The sequence below is a fragment of the Rhinolophus sinicus genome, chromosome 13, assembly GCF_057876585.1.
Source record: "Rhinolophus sinicus isolate RSI-liver-muscle chromosome 13, RSI-T2T, whole genome shotgun sequence".
In the NCBI taxonomy this organism is placed as follows: domain Eukaryota; kingdom Metazoa; phylum Chordata; class Mammalia; order Chiroptera; family Rhinolophidae; genus Rhinolophus; species Rhinolophus sinicus.
In genome coordinates, this window is record NC_142513.1 from 17,855,407 (window position 1) to 17,880,561 (window position 25,155).

The window sequence follows — 25,155 nt, forward strand, 5'->3', positions numbered from 1 at the left end:
TCCATCAGTCCTGACATATTTTGTTTGTTTGCTGCAAGTGTCACTAAGTCCAGTCCACACTCAGGAGGAAATTACACAGGGTGTGAAAACCAGGAAGTAGGAGATCATTGGGGGCCATCTCAGAGGCTACCTGCTTCAGAGGACTGTTGCTGGGACACACTCATAGATCTGAGGCCAGCTCACCTTCAGGTGCTCCTGCCCAGAGACACAAGAGTTGGTCTCAACTCTTTGTTCCATCGCTAAGTCCTGTTGATTAAAAAATCTAAACGGCCCTCAAGTCTGACCACTCGCTCTCTCTTGACTGTCATGGCTCTAGTCAGCCCCTCATTTTGTCTCACCAGGATGTCGTCACCACCTCCTCACTGGTCCCCCCGCATCTATTCTGCTCCCCTCAATCTCCACCCATCCCTTCCACCATCCCCTGTCTCTTTCCAACAGTATTCAGAGGAGTCTTTTCAAAATGCAGAGCTGATCTGTCTTTCTCTGCTGAAAACCCTTTTGGGTCATCCCACATTTTCTGCATGTCGACCCACGTCTCCTCCAGGGCCGACAAGATTCTGCAGCGTCTGGCTCATCCAGAACCTTGACAGCCTCACCTCACAACAACAATGGCTCTTTTCAACGCCCCGAACATAATTGTGCCCGCCTGGCACAGGCTTTACACATGCTATTCCTCTTCCAAGAATGCTTTTCTTGTCCCCTTCACCTAGCTAACCTTTCATCACCCTTTGGATTTCAGTTCAAGACTCACTTCCTCCAACAAGCTGTCCCCATTCAGCCCTGACTTGGTTCCAGTCTCCTGCTGAAAACTCGTCCTCTTGTGCTTGCACTCTGCTAGGCACACGGTTCCTTATCTGATTAGTTCCTGTTTGTTGCCCCCCCCCCAAGACTGTAAGTGCCCACGAGGGCAGGACTGTACCTGGTTTTCCTAGCTGCCTCCATAGTACCTATCACCAGTGGGTACTTAAGAAACAACTGTTGAATTAAAACAAATTAAAGTCCTTGTGCAGGTGATAAAAGCACAAATTTGGAAACATGTTTTCATTAGAATCACAGAACTCCAGGGCTCAAAGGGGGCTCAGTAACCAACCAGCCAACCTCCTCGTTTTCAGAAGAGGAAACTGAGGCCCAGAGACAGGGAGTACTTCCCAGGCTGTGGAGTAAATAAGAACAGAAAGAAGACGCCAGGCCTCTGGTGACCCCTCACCTGCCATTTTCCATCTGTCATAAGCCCCATTTGCCTTCCATCATCACTTAAACTTCACCATTGGCACCTGACAAATGCTAACAGATCACCTCCATCAGCCCTAAGACCTTGGCACCCAGACTCTGCAAGCTGCTGGCAAAGCCTCCTTTCTGGTACATTCTTTTCTTAGTTTTAGAGCTACTTAAGGATGCACAAACAGTCCTGAAAACAGCTGTTTGACCCCAAATCAAGAACCAGCCCTGTTTTTGAAAAGTCTCCTGATTGGGTTCCTCCCAAGTAGAGCCCTAGGCCATTTGAGCTGTCAGGGAGCTGAGATATTCTAGTCCAATTCCAGAAGGGGAAACTGAGGCCAGAGAAAGCCAGAGACTTTCCCAAGACAACACAAAGAATCGGTGACAGGGCAGGGACCAGAACCCGGCCTTTCCCACTCTCAGGCCGGTGCTCTCATCTCTACAGAGGGTTGCAAATAGCCGAATTGGGTTAACTTGAAGGTACCCACAAGCTCTGATCTGAGGCTAACAGATTCTTCTCAGAACAGGGAGCCTTTCTCAGACGGTGGTCAGCGATGCAGACTCCTCTCGCAGATCCTCAGCAGAGAAGAACCCTCGACTTGCGGAAGTGGCAAACTGGCATTCCAAAACAAACAAACAAACAAACAAACAAAATAAATTGAATTTGCAAAGACACTGGTATTAAAAAAAATCTTCCAACTGGGATTCAAATTGTTTGCCAACATTTTTAAAAATTGAGAGATTTTTACATGCAAATCTAGGTTTCCATCTTCTCAGAGACAAATCAGACAATGTGGCAACACTAGTCCCGCCTCCTGGCATGCCAACACTTGGCTGAACTGCATAGCGGTTGTCACACTCGCCTGTCCACAGCTGGCAAAATTCCCTCCTTTCCGTTGCCTTTCCAGGCCATGAAGGCATTTGTGTTTGCAGCATCTCTTCTACTGGATTTGAGAATCCCCTCTATAACCTATTCCCCAGATAAGTGGTCCCATAGGTCCTGTCTGATGCCTCCAGGGAGTTCATTACCAGTCTGTTCCATGGCTGGTCCAGTAGGTGGTGGTGGGGAGGAAGAGCTTAATTTGAACCCTGGTGAATCTGAATCCATGTTTGACAGGTCATGCCATAATGTAATTCCTGAGCCGAATAAACTTTAATTGCCTCATGGCCAGGACTCTCCATGCTTGTTTTGGCTGAGGTAGGTAAGAAAGCCACTCTTGGTAATGACTTCAAAGATTTCCAGGCCATTAAAATTAAGTCCAGATGCCACAGCATTCCAGGCAAACAAGGGGCCAGGTCTGGAAGGCCCTTTTGAAATTTCAAAGGCAATGGCCGCTGTTACCCAAAAAAAAGGTTTGGAGGTTCATTTTTGGGTTCTTGAGCAATGATAACTCTCAAATTGCCTTTCGATGACCTCGCCAGGAGCTGTCACCACCACCCATATTTCATAATCTACGGGAGGAGCATGGGAGGGGGCGGGGCCTCCCATTAATGCAGGCTGCTGAGCACGTCATCAAGAGGCAGCCTAGGGTATCCGGGCAGACACCCTTTATAGAGTTCTTGGCAAGCTTCACACTTTGGAACTTTAAAATATCAGTGGCTTTGTTCCCACCACACTTATCAGTCCTCAAATTTCAAAGCCAACAGAAATGTTACCGTCCAGGACTATTAGACCTGGGAGGGCCCTTGTATGTTTTATCTCCTTCCAACTTTCTGCCTTCATCAAGAAGCTCCCTACAGCACAGCAGATAAGAAGCGTCATCATCCAGCCTTGTGGGGCAACAAGCGTTCCTGATAAGGAGGCAGAGGCCCTCCCCACTGAAACTTCCATCTCCTGCCCTCCAAGGAAGAAGCGTTTGTATGCTCGTCTTCATCTATAGCCTTTGAGCACTTCCAGGCTTGCTGTCCCGTGGTCTGCAGACTAACCCACTCCATGTCATCTATTTCTTCCTGGGAGGCCTCGATTTAGAGGCCTGACCACCCTCCTACAATTAGCCAGTGTCCCTCTTCAGCAGTGACTTCACAACAGCTGTGACTTTAAGAGGACACAGTTCTGGCTCCAGGACCTCTAGACAAGAAAGGCTGAGTCCAGCTGTGCCACATCCTCGGCTTGCATGCCCAGGGTTTGCACAGATTGTTCCTATCACCAAACAGCTTTTATTTATTTAATAAATACATAGCTCCGCTTACTTTAGCAGCATTGATTCATTACATCCCCACAACCCTCTGAGAGAGAGCGTCCATTGCTATCGTCCCCAGGGCACATATGATGGAACCAAGACAAGGGAAGTGAAGTCACTTGGCTGAAGTGCCAGTTAGGTGAGGAGATTGAGACTCAAACTCAAATCATTGGCGTCTGAGCTGGTGCTCGTTACCTGTGCCGTGTCTCCATGTAGTTGTCAATATTAAACATGGGGACGAGTGCCTCCAGGGAGATCTAGAAACACGAAAGCTTCCTGATAAGTCAGCCCCACCCCTGAGATGTGAAGTGACTTGTCTAAAGTCACTCCATTCTGCAGTGATGGAGTTGGGACTTCAACTGGATTCCAAATTCAGGGCTCGTTGCTGTCGCCTAGAGCATGCTGAGTGGACAAATCTGATTCAATCAAAGTGACATCCTCCAGGGTAGCATTATCACAAAGATCCTATCGGGGGAGCAGAGCACATTCCAACCTGTCGTGGAGCCCACATGCATATCTGACAGGCCACAATTACCCAGTGGGTCCCTGGGCCAAGGAGAGAAGAACTACCCAACCTAGGCATCTGATATTTGGAAAGTACACCTGTTAGAAAATACATGGCGACCTCATTCATTCATAACCCAATAACTTAGAAGCCATCATGGTCTCTGCTTAGCTGAAGTGTACATTAATCAAGAGATGGACAAACTCTTTCTTGCCAAGGGCCAGATAGTAAATATGTTGGGAAACGCAGTCGTACACAGCCTGGTGACCCTTGCACAGTTGCATCAGCGTGTACCTGGGGCCTGAAACATTTCCTTACAGGAAAATGAGGGCCTGATGTGTACTTGTTTGTTTTGTTTAAGCGTGGGCATCATATGGTATCTGTCCAACCCTACTGCTGTCTCTGTTCCCAGCAGGAGAAAGTAGGGTCCTCCACCTGATGCACAAGAGGGCCGTGTACAGGTCATCTCCCTGTGTCAGCTGTGGGACGAGACCCGCTGGCCCTGGGGGATAGATGCTCACTATTGAAGCTGATCTTGCTCTGTCTGCTCTCTCTGTAAGTGACGCATCATTCCACCAAGTGCCTATGTGAGTCGTGTCTTCCTTGGTGACTTTGACACACTTTAAATATCTTACTATGTCTGCCTTTTAATTGAGGTATTTGGACTATTTACATTTAATATGATTTCTGATATGATTAGGTTTTAGTATGTCGTAGTATTTGTTTTCTATTTGTCTCACCTCTCCTTTTTTTTTTTTTTTTGCCTTCTTTTGGAATAGTTGAATAATTTTTATGATTTCATTGCCTCTCCTTTTTTGGCTTATTAGCTACAACGCTTTGGTTATTTTCGTGGTTGTTTTAGACTTTTTAGTGTATATCTTTAACTTTTCATATTCTACTTTTAAGTGGCATTATAATACTTCACAAATACTGTAAGATCTTTATAATAATATACTTCCATTTCTCCTCCTGACCTTTATGTTATTGTCATGCATTTTGCTTTCTTATGTTATAAACCCAAAATATGCTATTACTTCTGTTTAAACAGTCAATTATCTTTTACAGAGATTCAAATAATAAGAGAAAGTTATATACTTCCCCATGTAGTTACTCTTTTCAGTGATCTTCATTCCTTTGTGTAGATCCAGAACTCCATCTGGTATCATTTTTCTTCCATCTGAAAAACTTACTTTAATGTTTCTTATTGTTCAGGTCTACTAGTGATATATTCTTTCAGCATTTGTTGCTTTGAAAAGGCTTATTTTGTCTTCATTTTTGAAAGACATTTTTATCAAATACAGAAATCTAGATTGACAGGTTTTTTTCCCCTTTCAAAATTTTAAAGATGTCGTACCATTCTTTTCTGGCTTGCATAGTTTCTGATGAGAAGTCTGCTGCCATTCTGATCTTTGTTCTTCTGTATGTTTCTTTTTACTCATTATCACTGTTTCAGCAATTTGACTATGATGTGTCTTAACACGTGTAGTTTTTTCATGTTTATTCTTCCTGAGGTTTACCAAGCTTCTTGGGTCTGTGGCTTTATAGTTTTCATCATATTTGGGTAATGACCATTATTTCTTCAAATATGCTTTCTATCTCTTTGCCTTTTTCTTCTCCTTCTCGTTTATATTTTCAATACTTGGTATCATCCCACAAGCTGCTCAGGTCGTTCACTTTCTAGTATTCTCTCTCTGTGCTTCATTTTGAATAATTTTTATTTCTGTGCCTTTTATTTCACTGATCTTTCCTTCTGCAGTGTCCAATATTCTGTTAACTATTCAGTTTAGTTTAGTTTCAGATACTGTATTTTCATCTCTAAAAACCTGATTTGGATTTCCTATGTCTTTCTTTATTATGTTCATGTTTTCTGTTATATCCTTGAGTATTTACAATATAAATAATAGTTGTTTAAGGTCTTTATCAGCTGATTTTACCATCTGTGTCATTCTGGATCTATTGATTTATTTTTCTCCTGGCTCTGGTCATATTTTTCTACTTCTTTGCATGCCTGGTGATTTTTTTTATTGTTGTTGGATGCCAAACATAGTAAATTTTACATTGTTGAGTGCTGGATTTTGTTGTCTTTCTTCAGGCAGTGTTGGACTTTGTTCTGCCAAACAGTTAAGTTACTTGCAGATTAGTTTAAGGCTTACGATTAAGCTTTTGTATGGCAGGCTAAGAGCAGCCTGTACTCTAGGGCTAATTTGACCCCACTACAAATGTATGACCTTTTAGAGGATTCTACCTAATGCTCTGTGTATTACAAGGTCTCTCCACTATAGCTAGCAAACACTGCAACTATTCCCAGATCTGTGCGAGCTCTGGGAATTACTTGGCCTACTGCTTTTCTGTTTGTTCTTTCCCTGGTCTCATGCAGTTTCATCCCACATGTGTCCTGATCAGAGCTCCCCTAAGGGTGAAAATTTTCTGAGCTGTGTTTCTGCGCAGCTCCCTCCTCTCTGGTATTTCTCCCTGCAAATTCTAGCCATCTCAGTCTTCTTGAACTCTGATCTCTGTCTCCTTAATTCAGTGATACAATGGGCCTCTAGGTCCTCATCTCTGTGCTGTAGATTGAAAGCACTTTGAGTCAGAGGGGCACACACCTCTCCCTGTTCGTTGTCCTTCTCTCGGGGGCTCACAGTTCTGTGGTTCTTGATGTCCAATGTCTGAAAACATTTTTAAAAATGTATTTTGTCTTCTTTTCTAGTTGTTTATAGTGGAGGGCAATTCCCATAGCACTTAATTTGTCATGGGTGGAACTCTACACTTGTTTTCATGATTGGTTTATACTTTAAAATATTATTTAACTAACAGATGGTGACTTCATTAAAGGTTGTTAGAAAATTGTGTTTGGAGTTAGTGCCTGGATATTTTTGAGTGTTAGAATTCTACCAGGAAGCCAGGCTCTGTAAGGATTGTTAGGAGTATGTTGAACTGGGAAGAGATCGTCAAGGCTAAGCTGACTGATCAAGGCACACCTCGTCTTATTGTGCTTCGCTTTATTACATTTCACAGATATTATGATTTTTACAAATTGAAGGTTTGTGGCAACCCTTGGGTCAAGCAAGTTGATCGGCGCCATTGTTTCAACAGGCTCAGATAATGGTTAGCATTTTTTAGCAATAGAGTACTTTTTAAATTAAGGTATGTACATTTTTTGGACATAAGGCTACTGCACACTTAATAGATTACAGTATAGTGTAAATATAACTTTTATAGGCACTGGGAGAAAAATTTGTGTGACTCATTTTATAGCCATATATGCTTTATTGTGGTGGTCTGGAATATCTCCAAGGTATGCCTGTATGTAAGATAACTTTTAAATTCACTTTTAAAAGTGTTCAAACTTTTGACAAGGGTACCAAAACCATTCAAGGGGGAAAGAATAATCTCTTCAATAAACGGTGCTGGGACAACTAAGTACCCACATGCAAGAATAAATTTGAACTCTTACCTCATACCCTATACAAAAATAACTCAAAATGGATCAAACACCTAAATATAAGAGCTAAAAGTATAAAATCCTAGAAGAAAACACAGGAGTAAATCTTCATGACCTTGGATTGGGCAATGTTTACTTAGATATGAGACTGAAACAGGGCCCAGTTGGGACCCCCATAATAGAGGCCTTGCAACGACCAGGCCTTACCTTTCCTTGACCTACGCATAGCTTAACAATAGACCATCCCTCTATGGGTTGAGCTCAGAATATACCCTATCCCACCCAGTTCCCTGTTTTAGGAAATTACACTGAAACTTGTGATTAATACCTTAGGCTTATTGATCACAATCTCTATGGTCTACCATTCTTTCCAGGCAATTCCCATCATTGTTCCTGGGTTGCTGACTCCACCAGAGAATCACATGGCCAGAAGGAAGGCTCCATGCAGACCCCTGGAACCATCTAGTGGCCTCTAGAGGAACACCCAGATTTTCCCTTAAATACCCCAAGCCAGTCTGAGAATGTTAAGGCAGTTTTTGGCGGTGTTAACCTGCAGCCTCCTCAGACCACCGGTCTGCTGATAATAATTCAATATAACTTATTCTGTGGCCCAATTCCTGCGTCGGTCTATTGGGTGAGAGAAGCAGGCAGCATGAGTCCCGGAGTCAGTTGTCCTCTGGTTTCAAGACCAAAAGCATAAGCAACAAAAGAAAAAAACAACTAAATTGGAATTCATCAAAATTAAAAACTTACATACATGAAAGAACATTATCAAAAGAGTAAAATTATACCCGCAGGATGGGAGAAAATATTTGCAAATCATGTAAGTGGTAAGGGTCTAGTATCCAGAATATATAAAGAACTCTAACAACTCAACAATGACAGAGACAACCCAACTCAAAAACAGGCAAAGAACTGGAATAGACATTTCTTCAAAGAAGATATACAAATGTGCGACAAGCACAGGAGATGCTCAATGTCCTTAGTCACCAGGGAAATGCAAATCAAACCCATAAGGAGATATCACCCCAACTAGGATGGTTACTGTTATGGATTGTGCCCCAAAAATATATGTTGAAGTTCTAACCAGCAGTATCTGTGACTATGACCTCATTTGGAAATAAGGTCTTTGCATATTTAATTAGGTTAAGATAAGGTTATTAAACTGGACCTTAATTCAATATGACTAGCATACTTATAAAAAGAAGGAAAATTCGGACAGAGACACGGAAGGAAGATGACCATGTGAAGATGGAAGCAGAGATTAGAGTTACATTGCCACAAGCCAAGGAAAGCCTGGGGATACAAGATAATAATAATAAACCCTGTAGTTACTTAAGGAGCAAAACAGTCTCAGAAATGTCAATGACCAATTCCATGTTATAATCAAAATGGCTTATCATTTGACGTGGAGGCTTCTCGGCCTGCTGCGGGAGGGAAGCCAGCATCCGGGAAGGGAGGCCTCGTTGTTTATTAAGGTTTAGGGCAGTGAGAGTGAGGGAAGGAAGGCAAAGCAAGAGAAGAGCCGCACTTGAGGCGTTGCGGTGACTGGGCACTGGCTTGGCAAATTACTTCTTTCTCTGGACACTCCTCACAGTGAATCATCCTAGGCCTTCTCCCAGCCATCCCGTCTTGGCCCCCATCACCAGGGATCTCTCGGGGTGGTGCCTACCCCGCTGGCTCTTAACTTTCTGCTTGTTACTCAGCACTGCAAGTCAGAAGTGCATGTCCTGGAGAAGACCCCTGCCTCTTGGGTCAGCCTGAGATGACTCCACGTTGGTTCTCTTCCATGCAGCTCACATCTGACCTGCGGGAGTGCAGACATGCACCCCCTGCCCCGACAAACTTTAGGAATGGATGCTGCACCCAACTCAGCCACCTATCCCTTGCTCCATCATCAAAACTCCTAGCCAGCTACTGGCACCTCCTCCTTTAGATTTTTTCCAGACATGGGTCTCTCTAGTACACTGGATCACCACCTTACAGGGGACACATAGTAAGCTCCACTGAGGCCCTTTTCCCCAGCCTTGACGCAAGGGACAGGTGGCATCCACTAGTCTCCCTTAGAAGATTCAAAACACACAATGGCTCTCGTTACAGAAATCCCCAGCCCAAATCCTCTTGCTTCAACTCTAACTCCTGACTCTTATATACTCACTGTAGGTGAGAGAGTTTGAGGGAGCTATAGGTGTTTGACCATCTTCCATTGTAAATACAGCATATGTTATAGGTATGTGGTATCTATTGTTGCCTTCCAAAACATGTATTTTAACTGCTTCTTACATGTGCTTTTAAATACCTACATTCATTATTGAATATAGTAACAGCTACCATTGAACCCCTTCATTTGTCCCAGACATGGCACTAGGCCCGTTTTGCAAACATCTCATTTAAAGTTAATAGGTGTGTTTGAAATACTTCGATTTGTCATTTCCATAACTAAGAATTCATACAGATAACTGGCATTTAAAACTCTGTGGAGTGCGTAATTAGTAAGATTTTCGGTAAGAAAAAATATTCTGAAAGCCTAGTCACAGAACTTCAGTTCTGGAAAGGACTTCTGTGGTTAGTCAAATTTCCTCATTTCCTTTAAAAAGTTGCTGAGGTCCCGAAAAGCTGAGGGGTTTCCCCAAGGTCATCACAGTGAGAGATCAGAAGATGTGTTATCATTTGCCACAGCTACCTCTTATGTTCATAAAAAATATTAGATAAATTCTGATTCATGCCGCTAATTTTCAAACCAGTGGTAGAAATGAATTTTTAATGCAAAATAACTATTTCAGAGTCTAAAAAACTGAACAAACTGGGCTTCCAATACTACATAGAGCTGCATGAATCCCAATCTACTGTGCAGTAGAATAATGGATTTTTATTTTTTTTTTCAATTATCAGTGAATAGTGTGTTTCTCCAGGCCCATCAGCTCCAACTCGGTGTCCTTCAGTCTAGTTGTGGAGGGCGCAGCTCAGCTCCAAGTCCAGTTGCCATTTTCAATCTTTAGTTGCAGGGGGCGCAGCCCACCATCCCATATGGGAATTGAACCGGCAACCTTGTTGTTGAGAGCTCTGCTCTAACCAACTGGGCCATCCGGCCGCTCCTCTGAAGCTCAGTGGCAGCTCATTGTCTTCCATCCAGTTGTGGAGGGCGCAGCTCACTGGCCTATGTAGGAATCAAACTGGCAACCCTGTTGTTCGGAGCTCGTGCTCTAACCACCTGAGTCATCGGCTGCCCGGAATGAATTGAATCTGTGCCTCAGAGTGGAAGAATAATTTTTAAATGGAAAATCACCACCTCATGGAGGTGGTGATGAGAATTGAGTTGAGCCAGATGAATGATCCTAGGAGAAAGTAAGATAGCAAAGCAGGCTGGAAAATAGCTTTTTCTTAAAGATCTCAAGTGAACCAAATGCAGATTATTTGTGCCTAGACAATGAACTATCTTTAATTCCATCTTCCTAGTCTTGGGACTCTCTTGTGTTCTGATCCTTATAGATGACGATCTCCAGGATTTCATATATGCTCATATATACTGGGGGTGCCAAAAAATTTGTACACAAAAAATTGTGTACAAGTAGACACTTTGGCCAATGTTACTCAAGCAGCAGTTTGCTGCAATCAGAAGTGTCTGGACGCTGATGGTAACCACTTTGAGCACCTCTTGTAATTGCAGAGGTCAAACGTGACTTGTATTCTTGTTATCTGCATATGTTACAATTTAAAGCTTTTTCCTTTCTTAAAATGTGTATACATTTTGGCACCGTCTGTATATATAATTATTATTCATCTAATGTTCCATTGGGAACCTAGGACATGCCACCCAGCGTTCTCAGGCTTTAGTCCTGCTTTCTTTTCATGCAACACAATCCTGAGCTTTCTGGGTTGGCAGGGAGCCTAGAAATCGTTTAGTCCAATACTACACTTCAAAGGTAAGAAAACTGAGGCCCAGAGAGAGAAGTACCTTGCCCAGGAAGGCCACACAGTTAATAGCTCTCATCACAAGAGTTGAGCATTTTGACAGATTCATGAACTCTTGGGTAGTTCCACCTTCAACTCTGAGGCCCTCAGTCATACTTTGTAGCCTGAAGTGCTAATTAAACCAGAAGAATTATGGACTTACTATTTATAGGGAGGAGTGAAGACATTAACTAGGCCATGAAAACTGGGGACACAGAAGAGCTTGTCTCCTGAGAGCCACATATTACATTCCATCTTTGTATTTTAAGACAGAACTTGGGGAATGCACAGCCTCAACTTTCCTAATTCTGAACTTCAACTTGAGTTGCATTTGGTCTTGAAGGACCACAGCTACTGCCATTTTCTGCCTGAGATAAATAGGTAAACCCACTCCTTCTGGCAAATGCTGCCCTCACCCAGTAGAAAAGTTAAAGCCATCTTTCCAAACATCAACGACTTCAAAAAGAACTATTTCAAACCATTTTCCTATTATTTTGAATTTTAACCAATAATAATCAATATGCTTTCATTGAATTTAAAAGTGAAAGGGAGAAAGGAAACCCACAAACGTGTTTTTAAAGGCAAACCACTTGGGTTTCAATTATCTCATTTTTCTTTTCACTGTGCAGAGTGGCTTTGACTGTTTTGCCCAAATCAAATTCTCAGGAGGCCTCATGGTGTGAATGAAAGTGCTGAAAACAAAGAACTTGCAAGTTTTAATCTGTCAGAGACTGTGTGGCAGTGGGACGAGAGTCATTTTTCTCTCTTCACCAGTTCCCACTTCTGTACAATGAGGATAAAAGGATGGAGGTACCTCTCTCCTGGGTACTGTGCGGATTGGCTAATTAAGCCCCTGGAATGAACCAGAAAATACTGTGTAAGTGCTGAGTATTTATGGGCCACTAACAGTCACAAAAACTCCTGAGGGACAAGATTCTGTGCAGACAGCACAATCTCTACTGGTGATTACTAATTACCCACTGCTTACAAAGCACTGGGTGTTCCGTAACAGGGCAGGGAAAAGAAACATCACGCAATGTCATTCAACAACACCATCTTTATTCAAAAATATATATCTATGAGACATTTCAGAATATACTGCTGCCACCAATGACAGCCTATACTTCTAAATAAAGTCCTAAATTAATATACAAATTTAAGCTTTAAAAATATTCTTTAAGAAAAAAAGGGGGACGATTAAAGACTTTCTGAGGAATATGACCTAAAGGAAAGGTCCTTTGAGGCCTATGGACGCCCGATGGATGCCCTCAGTAAAGATGAAAAAACACAAAACAAAAACCACCCACCCCACCCCGCCAGATCACCTCATACATACAAGGAGAAAGGTTCACTTAAATTAAACAAATGAAGTAAGCACACTTGGGGAGGATGTGGGAGGATTAAGATTTAAAAAACAAAAGCATTTCATTAAAAAACAGAAAAAACAAAACTAACTTCCTCACAGGAAGTCCACTAGTAACAGGTGTTAAGAGGCCAACCCATTCATTTACATAATTGCTACTTTTATTTCTTGCTCTTGCTGTAATAATAATTATGTACCAATTGCTGGTCAAAGACTCAATCAGATAAAACATAGCAGGGGGTGAAATCCATTACGTTCTAACATTTCCTCTAGCTGATTGGAGCAAATATCTACTGTACCCTTTTGGTTGGTTTGTGGCTAGTAAAATTCTGCTTCCTTGGTGAAAGTAGAGAGAATGTCCAAGGGTCTGTTGAGAAACAAGCTTGTGAGTAGGACTAAAGCAGCACGCCACACAGGGAGAGGGTATATATGCAGAAACAGGAAAGACTGGAATTCCATCTTTCAATTTTAGTAAAGTCACCCATTGCCCTATGGCCTCTGGGAGAAAAACTTTATATAGACTCATTAATTTAATAATGACAGGACAACAGGCAGTGTTAATAAGCAAACACAGTCCACATAGTCCGTATTCAAATCTGAAACAGCTTAAATGCTAGTAGGTTCTACAGAGTTACACTGAATAAATACCTGCTATGACTTTCCATTTTTCTCACTTCATGGCAGGCAGGAGGGCTCCCTCAAGGGAAGCCTGTTACACTTTTTAAAACATAGGTTATGTTTTAACATGTTTAACATGTAAAATTACATGTAACTGGCTTTTGGTAATCCTGAAAAGAACAACTCAAAATAATGGAGATTCTGAAGCCCCCTCCGCTGAATCCTTTTATAGTTTTTGGATTTCAGCCTCTGGGCTATAATTCCTAATACACAATTGGGGCAAATTGTTTTCTGTCCTTTCCAATGTCAGAAATAAGCCTGCTAAATTAGAATGATTTAGTTAGCAGGCCTAACCGTTACTAAAAGCAAGGTAAAAATCCTAACTACATTATGTAGTTGTAATGTCAGCTGGCATGATAATAGAATTAAAACCCCCAATTAATGTCCCTGACTTCCCTCCCTCCCCTGCCCAAGATGACTATTCAGTAACGTCTGATGCAAAGTACCCCTCCTCCTACGAGCACAAGGACACGTGCAGTGGTGTCTTATTTGTAAGGGAGACATTCAAGTTTAGTCATCATACTGAGGCCATGCGCCCACAGTGAACTTGGCCCGACTCCCCCAAAGAAAGGGTCAGAGCAATACCCACGCAGAGCCAACTCTCAGCATGCCTTTAGCTTTTGGGGCCCACCAGCGCCATACCTAACAATCACCTTCACAACCAATTACGGTCAAAACCTTGTGTTTTTAAGAACGAGCTCTGTGACAGGGAGTGGGACCCTCGGTAAGGGAGTCTGGAAGGCTGTATGTAGAAACCTGAAGCAAATAATTTTGAACTCATACTTGTGATTCCTGTTACTCTGTCTCGGAACTGACTTGATGCCCTAGATCAGCTTTAAATCTTCCTCTACATTCTCTAGTCTGCTTACGAAACAAATGACCAAGCCTCTGACTGTACATGGCTAGAAGTAATGGTAAGGGAGAACCAAATTTGGCAAACTCCTTATGGCAAAGCTGCTCCATGGCTGTGCCTCCACCCTCTGGGGCGGATGGTAGTCAGGAAAGCCAATGATTCCAGAGTCCCTCGGGAGAAGCCTGGACTGAACTTGAACAAGCCCAGCTCAGATAGGAGAAGCTGCTTTCATGACACAATGCTGTCATCAGGGACAAGATTCTTCTGAAAGCTTCCAGAAGCACACGTGATTTTCATAACATCTTGGGTGTAAAGAGAGAGCTAAGAATGGAAAATCAACAGTGGCATAAAAACACGAAGTAGGAGTTTGTATTCTTTCCAAATATCCACTCGCCACTGTTCTGAACTGTGCTCAGCAGAGGCCGGACAGGAGACTCAGCCTGTGGTTCTTGCTTGAGGCTGAGGGGCTGGGTGGCTTGGGTGGAAGGAGGGATAGAACCAGGGCTGTGAGGTTATTTCCACCCATGACCTGCCCTCTTCTTTCTGCTGGTAGAGATGGGAATCTGGGGCACGACACCTGCCCTAGTCAGTAGAAAACAGATCACCAGCAGAGGGCAGAGGGGCCAAGCCCCCGGTGACATTGGGCAGCAGGGAGAGGTCTGGCAGGCTCTGAATGTGGGACTTCAGTTCCTTGCGGACCTGGGTTACCCGAGCGAGCTTCTGTTTGTATTCCTGAGGAGACAGAGAGGACAATGCAGTTAGATGTGTGGGCTGAGGTCAGGTTGAAGGAGCTGCTCCAGACCCCCTCACCCTCCTGCTCCACTTTCTTCCCACCAGATCGTCCCTCCCCTACGCAGCTAAAGGGTTTTCAAACTCTCAAAAGGTAGAACTTCGTATAAAAAGAGGAAAGCAGAGCTCAATTCCGGCAACAGTATTCAATGGTATTTAACAGCACTTGAGATTTGGAAGTAAAAAGAAGTGACACTTTGTATTTGCAGTGTCTTTTTATTTGGTTCTTACCTATTTCAAAATGCCTTATAAAACAAAATACAGATGCTCAGGAAATTATTTTGAGGGGTACCCCTGGACATGGCTAGAAAAATCACTATAAAGCTATACCTTCTGTGTTAAACTTAAGAGATTAACCAGGATTGATCATTTTTGCAGACAAGGAGCACAGAACTCATCATGCCCGACGCCACTACCCGTGGGCAGCACTTCCTTATTCCACGCACGAGTAACTGCAACAAGTCTCTCAGGAGGCTTCTAGTCGTTTCCCCTCAACATGCCACATGTATCTTCCAAAAGCCCACCTTTCCTCAAGCCACTCCTCTCAGAAGGTGAAACACAGCAACCGCGCTCTCTACATGACTGCTCACAGCTCAAGGTCTAAGCTTAGCTCCCGCCCAGATGAATTTCTCACAACTTCCCCGCCCCGTCTGCACAGGCCACTGCCTGCGTGGGCCATTTGTCCAGGATTCTCCTCAAGCCTAGAGGGGAACACAAATCTAGACACGGACCCTCCTCCTCCCGGTCCCAGCGCGGTGCTGCCTACCTGCCGAGTCCCACCCGCCTCTCTGGGAAAATCTTCTCCCCTCATCCAGGAGACTGGTCCCCATCTCCGCCTGCTCTGGATGACACCCTCCTGTGCACTGAGCGTGCATCTGGGCCCCTTGCAGGCTGCTCGGAGGTGCTCTCTCCTTCCACGTTAGAATTCCATGTTCCTCTAAAATATGACTCTCCTGACAACAGGAACTGGGTATCCTATTTTCTTTCCTCAGCTCCCAGGTAAAGGTCTTCTTGGTCAGTCTGTATAGAACCACCACCCTGGGCCATGGGAGGTCTGTGGTTTATGGTCCCCTTGGGGCTTGTCTTTTTTCCTCTAGCTGTGCCACCCTCCTTGGTGTTTCTGCAAAGACAAGCATGCTCCTGAGGCTGGGTCCCTGCTGACTAAAGCCTCTCCTGCTGGAACGTTAATGGAAAGAGCTGGACTGAGACTCAAAGACCTGGGTTTAGTTCTGGCTCTGACTCTTACTTGCTGTGCAACTATGGACATGTTCCCTCTCTTCCTTCGTCCTCACCTGAAAATGAAAGAACTGGACCACCCCTAAGATCTTCCTTCAAGTTCTAGATACCTTCACGCCAGACACCTTATATACACTTGAAGAGGCAGAGGGTTTGAGGGCATAAGGTTAAGCACACCTGGCAAGAGCAGTAAGACAAGAAATAGGTTAAATAAAGAACACTTAGTTCAAGTTGTCAAGATAAAGTCCAAGCAAGGAGTGGGACAGGGGAATCGGGGAGACGAGCAGAGAGGCTCTGTCCCCACATCACTGCAGGCCGTCAGCCTTCTACCTGAAACGAGCTGCTCACACAGAACATCAATGAAGAGACAGGAAAGAAAGCAAGCTCTCGTGGCACCCCATTTCTTTCTTGTGTAGACTTCATAGAACTAAAACGATGACTTATGTAAATGATTAATTACTCCCCCATCAAACTTGTCAACTCCAGGAGGCTAGGACCACCCCGTCTGCTGCACCCAGCATCCATCATGCCCAGCAGGGCCCTGAAAACAGTAGGTGACCAATACGGTTGCCCAAAGAATTAATAATATATAAAATATGTAAGTACACAACATTAATCAGCTTTCATTCTTAAAACTGAAGACTAATTTCAAATGTGAGGATGTAAAATGTCAAGGTTCCCTGTCCTTCCATCTACAATCATTTTTCTTCCTTGGTTTTAGATACTTCAAGGGAAAATAATAAAGACCAATTCTCTATTACTTGACATGGATTCATTTAATTCATTTCTTCTGAATTCTAGGTATAAAAAGGGCAAAATAGTTACTAAATAGGTACCCCTTGTTCCCTGCCCAAATCCTCTGACCACAGGCGACAAATGAAGCCATCTCAGCGTGGAGCCATCCACTCCTGGCAGCTACACAGCACTTCAGTTGAAGGAATTCTTTAAGAACAGTTTGAAATCACTGAGTCTCTAGTGAGCTGAGCTGAGATCAGAATCCCAGGCTCTCCACTCTTGGGTGATCCTCAGACTAACTTAGCAAGTCCATCCAAGGGTAAAAGGGGAGGCAGCTGGTATGACTCAATACCACCCTGAGTTCCAATAACTCTCTCCCAGGTGATCGTTACAACAAATAAACAACAAAATCCCATCTGTTCCTGTTTGGGGTGAGGTGGGGTTGTCTCATCATGCTTCGGCTACTATTATATTCTAGATATCATAAAAAAAACACCTTCATTTTAATAAAAAGAAGAATGTCTCCACATTAAAGTCCTCTCCTCAGTCCACTATGAAAGCCAACGGATCCTGTCCACCTCTCCTCATGCCACTGGGTTACTCTTTCCATAGGGATTTCTATTTTAAAAGCAGGTGCATGAGCCTAGGAGAAGGGCAGTACTAGAGAAAGGATGAGAGTGGCACTGTCACTTAAAAAACATAAAGTTGAAAGACACAAGGTTAATAATATACAAGCCAGTCACTATGCTATGTTAGCAGCAACAAACAAGTGGAATTTGAAATTAAAACACAATAGGATTTACATTAGCACCCAAAACAATGAAATACTTAAGTATAACAAATTAGGTACAAGATCTGTATGAGGAAAACTGTAAAACACTGAAGGAAACAAAGAACTAAATAAATGGAGAGATATTCCACGTTCATCGATAGGACTCAATATCACTAAGATGTCAGTTCTTTCCAACTTTCTCTATAGATCCAATGCAATCCCAATCAAAATCACAGCAAGTTATTTTGTAGATATAGACAAACTGATTCTAAAATTTGTATGGAGAGGGAAAAGACTCAGAATAGCCAAAACAATATTGAAAAGAATAGTTAAAACCTACTTGACTCCAAGACTTACTGTAAAGCTACAGTAATCAAGACCATATGGTACTGGCAAAAGAATAAACAGATCAATCAACAGAATAGAAGGCCCAGAAATAGACCCATATAAATATAGTCAACTGATCTTTGACAAAGGAGCAAAGGCAATACAGTGGAAAAAAGACAGTAATTTTAAAAAATGGTGCTGGAACAATTGGTCATCCACATGCAAAAAAAAACAAATCTAGACACAGGCCTTACATTCTTTTCAAAAATTAACTCAAAATGAATCACAGATAAAAATGTAAAACACAAAACTATAGAACTCCTAGAAGATAACATACAAGATCTTTGGTTTGATGATGACTTTTTACATACAACACCAAAGGCTCGATCCATGAAAAAACTGATAAGCTGGACTTTATTAAAATGAAAAACTGCTGCTTTGTAAAAGACTCTGTCAAGAGAATGAAAAGACAAGCCACAGCCTGAAAGACAATGTTTGCAAGAGACACCACATGTCATCAGGGGAATGCAAATTAAAACAACAATGAAATATCACCATGCATCTATTCCAATGGCCAAAATCCAGAACACTCGTAACACCAGATGCTGACGAGGATGTGGAGCAATAGGAACGCTCATCCACTGCTGGTGGGAGTGCAAAATGGTGCAGCCACTTTGGAAAACAGTTTGGGGGTCTCTTATACAAAACTACACATACTCTTACCATCCGAGCCAGCATCACGCTTACCGCCAAAACTTGGAAGCAACAAAGATGTCCTTCGGTAGACGGATGGATAAATCAACTTTGGTAAATCCAAACAGGATATTATTCAGCATTAAAAAGAAATAAGCTACCAAGTCATAAAAAGACCTGAAGGAACCATTCTTAAACGCATATTAATAAGTGAAAAGCTAACTTGAAAAGGCTAACTACGATATGAGTCCAGCTATATGACATTCTGAGAAAGGCAAAACTATGGAGAGAGGGGTTGGTGGCGGGGAGGATGAATGGACAGAACACAGAGGATTTTTAGGGTAGTGAAATTGCTATAATGATGGATATACTAGGTGTGATAAAAACAATACGATGAATGCTGCTGCCGAGTGCTATCCGATGGAAAAGAAGGGATCTTCAATACGAGAAGTGGCACTTCCAACCTTAGTAACAGTGTGTGACAAGTTTCAACTTGTTTGGTGCAGTTAGGTGTGAGCTACGGTTGAGAGAGAAGGTGTGTTTAAAAGTGTGCGATAAATTGTGGGTCATGAACAATACATTAACATGAAATTTTTTCAAACTGCAAAAACGTGCTAAAGAAAACCACAAAATGTTAAAATTAGTTTATGGTGATGCTGCAGTGACCATGAAGACGGTTCACAAGTGATTCGAGCAACTTCATTAATGGTTGTGAATCGAATGAAGAGGAGAGATCGGGACGTCTTCAACATCAAAAACCCAAGAGAATGCTGAAAGAGTAAGTGAAATGATTCAATCAAATAGGCGACTGACTATTAGGAAAATTTCTGAGGATCTGAACTTCTCTTATGGTTCCGTTCAAAGCATTTTAACAACAGATTTGAACAGGTGCGAGTGAGTGCGAATTTTGTTCCACACGTTTTGATTGTTGAACAAAAGCAACAACGTTTTGTCAATTTCATTGGAGTTGTGCAATCATGCCACTTCAGATTTCAGCTTTTTAAGACATGTCATCATAGGAGATGAAACTTGGGTCTATGGTTATACTCCTGAGACAAAGGTTCAGACTTCTCAATGGAAATCACCCAGTTCTCCTCATGTTAAAAAAGTATGTCAATTAAGATCTAACATCAAGGTGATGTTACTTGTAATTGTTTATTGACCTTGATGGAATTGTGCGAGCTGAGTTTGCACCTGGGAACACCATGGTGACCTTTGAATATTATAAGGGCTAATTAGAGCATTTAAGAAACGATGTGCGTAGAAAATGGCCTGAGAAATGGGCAGTTTCATCCTCCATCATGACAACGCTCCATGTCACACATCACTTCTGGTATATGGCAATTTCTGTCAAATAAAAACATTACGGTGTATCCTCATCCATCTTATTCACTGGACCTGGCACAGTGCAACTTCTGGCTCTTCCCCAAAGTCAAAATGACCATGAAAAGTAAACGTTTTGAATCGATTCAGGACATCGAGGCAGCTACAACAGCACAACTAAAGACACTAATGAAAGAGGACTTTCAGAGCTGCTTCAGAAAGTGGCAAGAACAATGGGATAAGTTTTCGAAGCGAGGGGATTTTGAGGGGGATTAACGGCAATGTGTCTTTTACTGTAATACATTTTTTAAAATTTAAACATTCACCATATTGTTTGATCACACCTCACATGTCATTGTACATTTGTCCAAATCTGAAGAATGTACACCAATGTGAACCCTGTAAATTATGGACTTTGGGTCATTATAATGTGTCAACGTAGGTTCATCCACAGTGACAAATGTACCACTCTGGTGGGGGAAGCTGACAGTGGGGGAGATTATACATGTGTGGGGGTAGGGAAGGGGGTGTATGGGAAATCTCTGTACCTTCCTCTTAATTTTGCTGTGAACCTAAAACTGCTCTAAAAAAATAGCCTTAAAAAAAGCCCATACACACAACTTAATGGGCCTAGAGTTTTAAATGCATCAGCAAAGGTGAGTAGGTATATACTCTGAATATCCAAATACAGGTAAAGCTTGCCTTTAAAACAGTTAAAACAGGTATCTGCCCAACTGAGACAACTGAATGACCTAGCTTAATGCCTTGAGGAGAGATGAGCAGGTTAGAATCCACGGCAAGCTCTGACTAGGTCAAACTGAAACTAGAGTAATTTTACGGTCCCCTAAATAGATTCAGTAGTAACTGACCGTCATCCCCCTGCCTCCTTTTTAAAACAGATTCAGCTTTTTTCCAAATGAAGTCATCTGTAAATGCTGCCATGAATCAAAAAAAAGTTAAGAGTGAATCCAATCAAAACCATCCCCCAAATACAACTCCGGCCTTTACTTGCCTCCCAATTCTCCCCCTTCTGAGGCTCCCTCAGTAACTGCCTTTCCAGTTCTTCTCTTTGGTTCTGCACAGCTTAAGGAGACAAATCCAGAAAAATCCAAGAATCCTTTTTCTCAACACTACCAGCCTGCTTTTTGCCAAGTGCGGTCCACAAGCTTTGCTGCTACAAGGTTCCAAACTGTGCCCTCAGACACTCCCGTTCTCAGAAGTTCAGGCTTCTTTTCATGGTACCACTAAACCCAACTTCAATGTGATGAGACCCATTCAAGTTCTTTTGACTCATTTAAGTGTGCCGCGTCCCACAATCTCTAGTACACAAGTACCACTCAGACAGAGAAAAGATGTGGCAATATGGTTACATGTGCTTTATAAATACCTTACACCTGTGTGCAACAGAGCACTGAGCCTTTAATCTAACACTCACGCCACGTTGCCTGGTATAGGAATTCAAGAGATCAAGACCTGCACGATTTTTATCAGCAGGACGACACGGCTGCAGCACGTCTGCTCATCACTCTTCTCCCTAATGCTTGATTCATCTCAACCACAGTCCACATGGCTCTTTTTTGTACTCTTGTCTTCAGACCCCTGCCTTTCCTCCACTACCAATCTTAAGCGCGAGAAGACAAGGCAAACCCAAGCAGTCCTGTTGCCGTTCCTTTTCTGCTCATGCAGAATTTATACTCTGCGGTGGCAGAGGTGAGGGGTTGAGCTGAATCCTCCATTCGGCTACTTCCTGCAGCAAATTCTATCTCACTGCTGAGAGGCCATGGGGATGCATGAAACAGATAAATGTTCTATCAGACTTCTGCTGTACCTTGTTTCAGGATCTGTGGAGGGAGGGGGGGAACGGGGCACCTGTGATAAACTGCCTGGGTTTATTTGCCTGCCAAGAAATGTTTAAAACGTAGAGGGTAAACGCCCAATGTGCAGTTCTGAGAGAATGCCTAGGATTTATGCTCCTGGCAAAGCTTTGGAATCTTGCCTCACAGACTCTCCAAAGTTGCAAGAGACAATGTCTCCAACATGCCCGCTTCCAGTGAATCCAGCTGACACTGTGACACAGACCTTCATGGAGCATCAAGACAACTGGCCGAGAGGAGCGAGCCTTACACATTCTTTGCCTTTTTTGGTTAGAGCAGTAAGCCAGACCTGACATGCTGCAGATGAGCTCCGGGATAAAAGGGTTAAAAATGACAGGCGCTGACATTGCAATGACCTTTCTGCAGGAATTTCATTTTCAAAACAAACAAAATTACAAGCATTTCCTCTAGCAACCCATGTAAGAAATACTGATCAAAATGTAAACATTGTCAAGCCTACATTTTTCTTGCTAGGAAGTATTTATGTAAGAAAAATTATGTTAGAAATAACACCACAGGCAGGGGCTTGACTTGACAATACAAAACTTCAAGTATCAAGACTCAGGTTTTCCTTTATCTTGCCCTGTTGTGCTACAGCACATATGGTATCTAAAAATCACCCACTGCTCGGCTACTGCCGATTAAGAGTTAAGGGTTGTTATGCACAAAACCATCTAAGAAGAACCCTGTTTTAAAGGTGACCTGCCTCACCGAATGTAAGTCAAAGAACTGATTCATCGCATGGAAGAGCCCAACAGCAGGGGAAGCTGACTTTCACCCCACTATTATGTAACATGCCCACTCAGCCCCCCTCACCCTGCCAGGAGGCTTACCTTTCGCCACTAAGGCTCATGGGATCTACACTCAGAAATCACAGCTTCTACTTCAATCACAACGCTCTGATTTTCTTTCGTTTTTTTAGGGAAAATAGAATGTATAAATCTTTCGACTGAAAATAAGAACGCCGCTTGTAATTTTCCTTCAAGGATCTATATAGGAACAAAAAAGCCATCACTGACCTGCACCTCTCTCCCAGCCAGTTCCACGCTCCCACGTGACCTAGTGGCAGCTGCGACACTTCACAATTATACACTCTGAGGTGTCACAGCAAGGCTAGAGCTGCTCAGTAAGCGGCTGGGGAAGACACAAGGGAAAGAGGAAGCTGTGGACGCCATCCTAGTGCTCAGGGCCTCTCCGCTCCATCACCAAAACCAGTAAGAAAGGCACACACAGTATTTCCCAGAAGGAAAAATGATAAAATGGCTCCCATGAGAGCCACGTTCTCAGAGCAAGCCAACCGTCCAGTGGAGGAATCTTAAGCCCGAAATCGCACCATGAACAACTGTTTTCAGGGTACGTCCTCCCCTGCAGAGGGCCTTTACACCGAAAGGTTTATGGGAGCTTCTACTGCCACCACAAACACCCCCTCAGACAGGGATTTGCGGAAGCAAGGGAAGAAGTATAAAAAGTTAAGTGTTTACACATAACTAAGCTAATAAAAATAAAATCCATTTTAGGGCTGGGCAAATTTTCAAACCTTAATTATAAAGCTAAATATTTACAATGTAACAGATATCCATTACATGCTTTAAGAGACTTACTTAAAAATGCACCTGGGGCCTTCAAAAATTCTCACATTATTTACTCGGGTACCTCATTACATAAAACCAGAATACTAAAGTACAAGAAGCACTATTTATATAATCGGTTCTATTTTTTTTAAGTTAACTGTCAAAAATGTAAGCTTTCTGCAAGTATCAAAGCCTCACAAACAGGCTTCCTTAAAGTCCACTTTAATGGAAAACTAGGTTACTGATGTTGTGAAGACAAAGGTGTAGACCCTTCTGTTGTTTCTCCTTTTGAGCCAAATACTGAGAGTTGAGCATTCCTGGAGGGCAGCTGAGAAGCAAAGGGTAGAAAAGGAAAAGGGCAGTTTTCACACAAAGTAATTTTAAGCAATGTTTATTGTCATTTTAAGTGCTAGAAGGTCTGCCTGGGCAAGGCAGCCTGTAGGTTATTGCACTGCATTTGGATGTAGCTCTATACAAGCAATAAAAAGACTTCAATTCCTTTCCACTAGCAAACAGGAAAGGAGGGAGTTCGCTATGGTAGAACAGAGTCAGAAAATCCAAGTTCAAATCCTCCTGTACCACTTGCCTGCTCGGTGGGACATATGACTTCACCTCGCTGGGCTTAGAGTCCTTCTATGTAAGACAGGAATAGAAATAATGCCTGCACCATGGAGTGGCTGCGAGATCTGAATGAGACCAGTTATTAGTCAATGTGAATTAGCAGATCTGAGGGGGAAAAGAACAATCACCACCCCCCATGTTTATTATTTTATGAGCCCTATTTAATCTTCCTGATTTATATGTTAAGACATGCAGAACTGAAGAAAAAGAATTATTAATGGGATACAAATGATTCGAGTATGTCCTGAAAATTTAGCACATTTACTAGAAGCTGGCTTGAGAAAATGAAAGGGCCCTTGAGCTCCAAGTTGGGGGACAAGTCACAGAATTGTATGAGCATCCTCAACTTGGAAAGAGCCCCCACCAAATGTATACAGTTGACCCCTGAACCCCTTTGGGGGTTAGTGCCCACATCTCGAGCAGTCAAAAACCTGCATGTAACTTCTGACCACCCCCCAAACTTACCCAGTCTCCCCTCGGGATCCATGGGGAACTGGTTCTAGGACCCTCTGCAGATGCTCAAATCCCTTCTATGAAACGGCCCAGAACAGTGCATACAGTCTGCCCTCCACATCCAGATTCCCAACTGTGGGATCAAAAACACTGCTTCTGACCCCGCAGTGGGTTGAACCCACAGATGTAAAACCAGCCACAGAGAGGGCAAACTGTATACTTACTTTTAAAAAAACCCAAGTATTTTTCTACTACCACGGGTTGAACCCAGGTAGTTCAAACCCGTGTTGTTTAAGGATCAACCGTACTCTGCCTGACCTAGCCGGGCGATGAACCGAGCTGCAAGCGTATTGGCTACCGGGGATCAGGATGCGGTGCCAGGGGCAGGGTTAGTGTGAAAGGGTGACAATACAGATAGGATTTTATGATCTGGTCAGAGTTCATAAATAACTCATAAACAGAATGACGAACCAAGGACAAAGACAGGGAGCTGTGACAGTATATGCGGGGAATGGGAGAGAAAGTCCTGGCTCCATTATGGGGTAGAAATGGGAGTGGGGTGTCAGAGAAA

The 25,155-nt window shown here is 42.9% G+C and overlaps 1 protein-coding gene across 4 annotated transcripts in view; it reads right to left on the reverse strand.

The window, feature by feature from the left end:
* Positions 1-12,333: 12,333 nt before the first annotated feature.
* Positions 12,334-25,155, reverse strand: part of RPRD1B (regulation of nuclear pre-mRNA domain containing 1B) — a 50,178-nt gene continuing 37,356 nt past the window's right edge. For all 4 annotated transcript variants that reach the window (XM_074317880.2, XM_074317877.2, XM_074317879.2 and 1 more), the window contains one exon: positions 12,334-14,922. In XM_074317880.2, the coding sequence (XP_074173981.1) occupies positions 14,773-14,922 (150 nt within the window). In that variant the 3' untranslated portion in view covers positions 12,334-14,772. The remainder of the gene's footprint in view (positions 14,923-25,155) is intronic.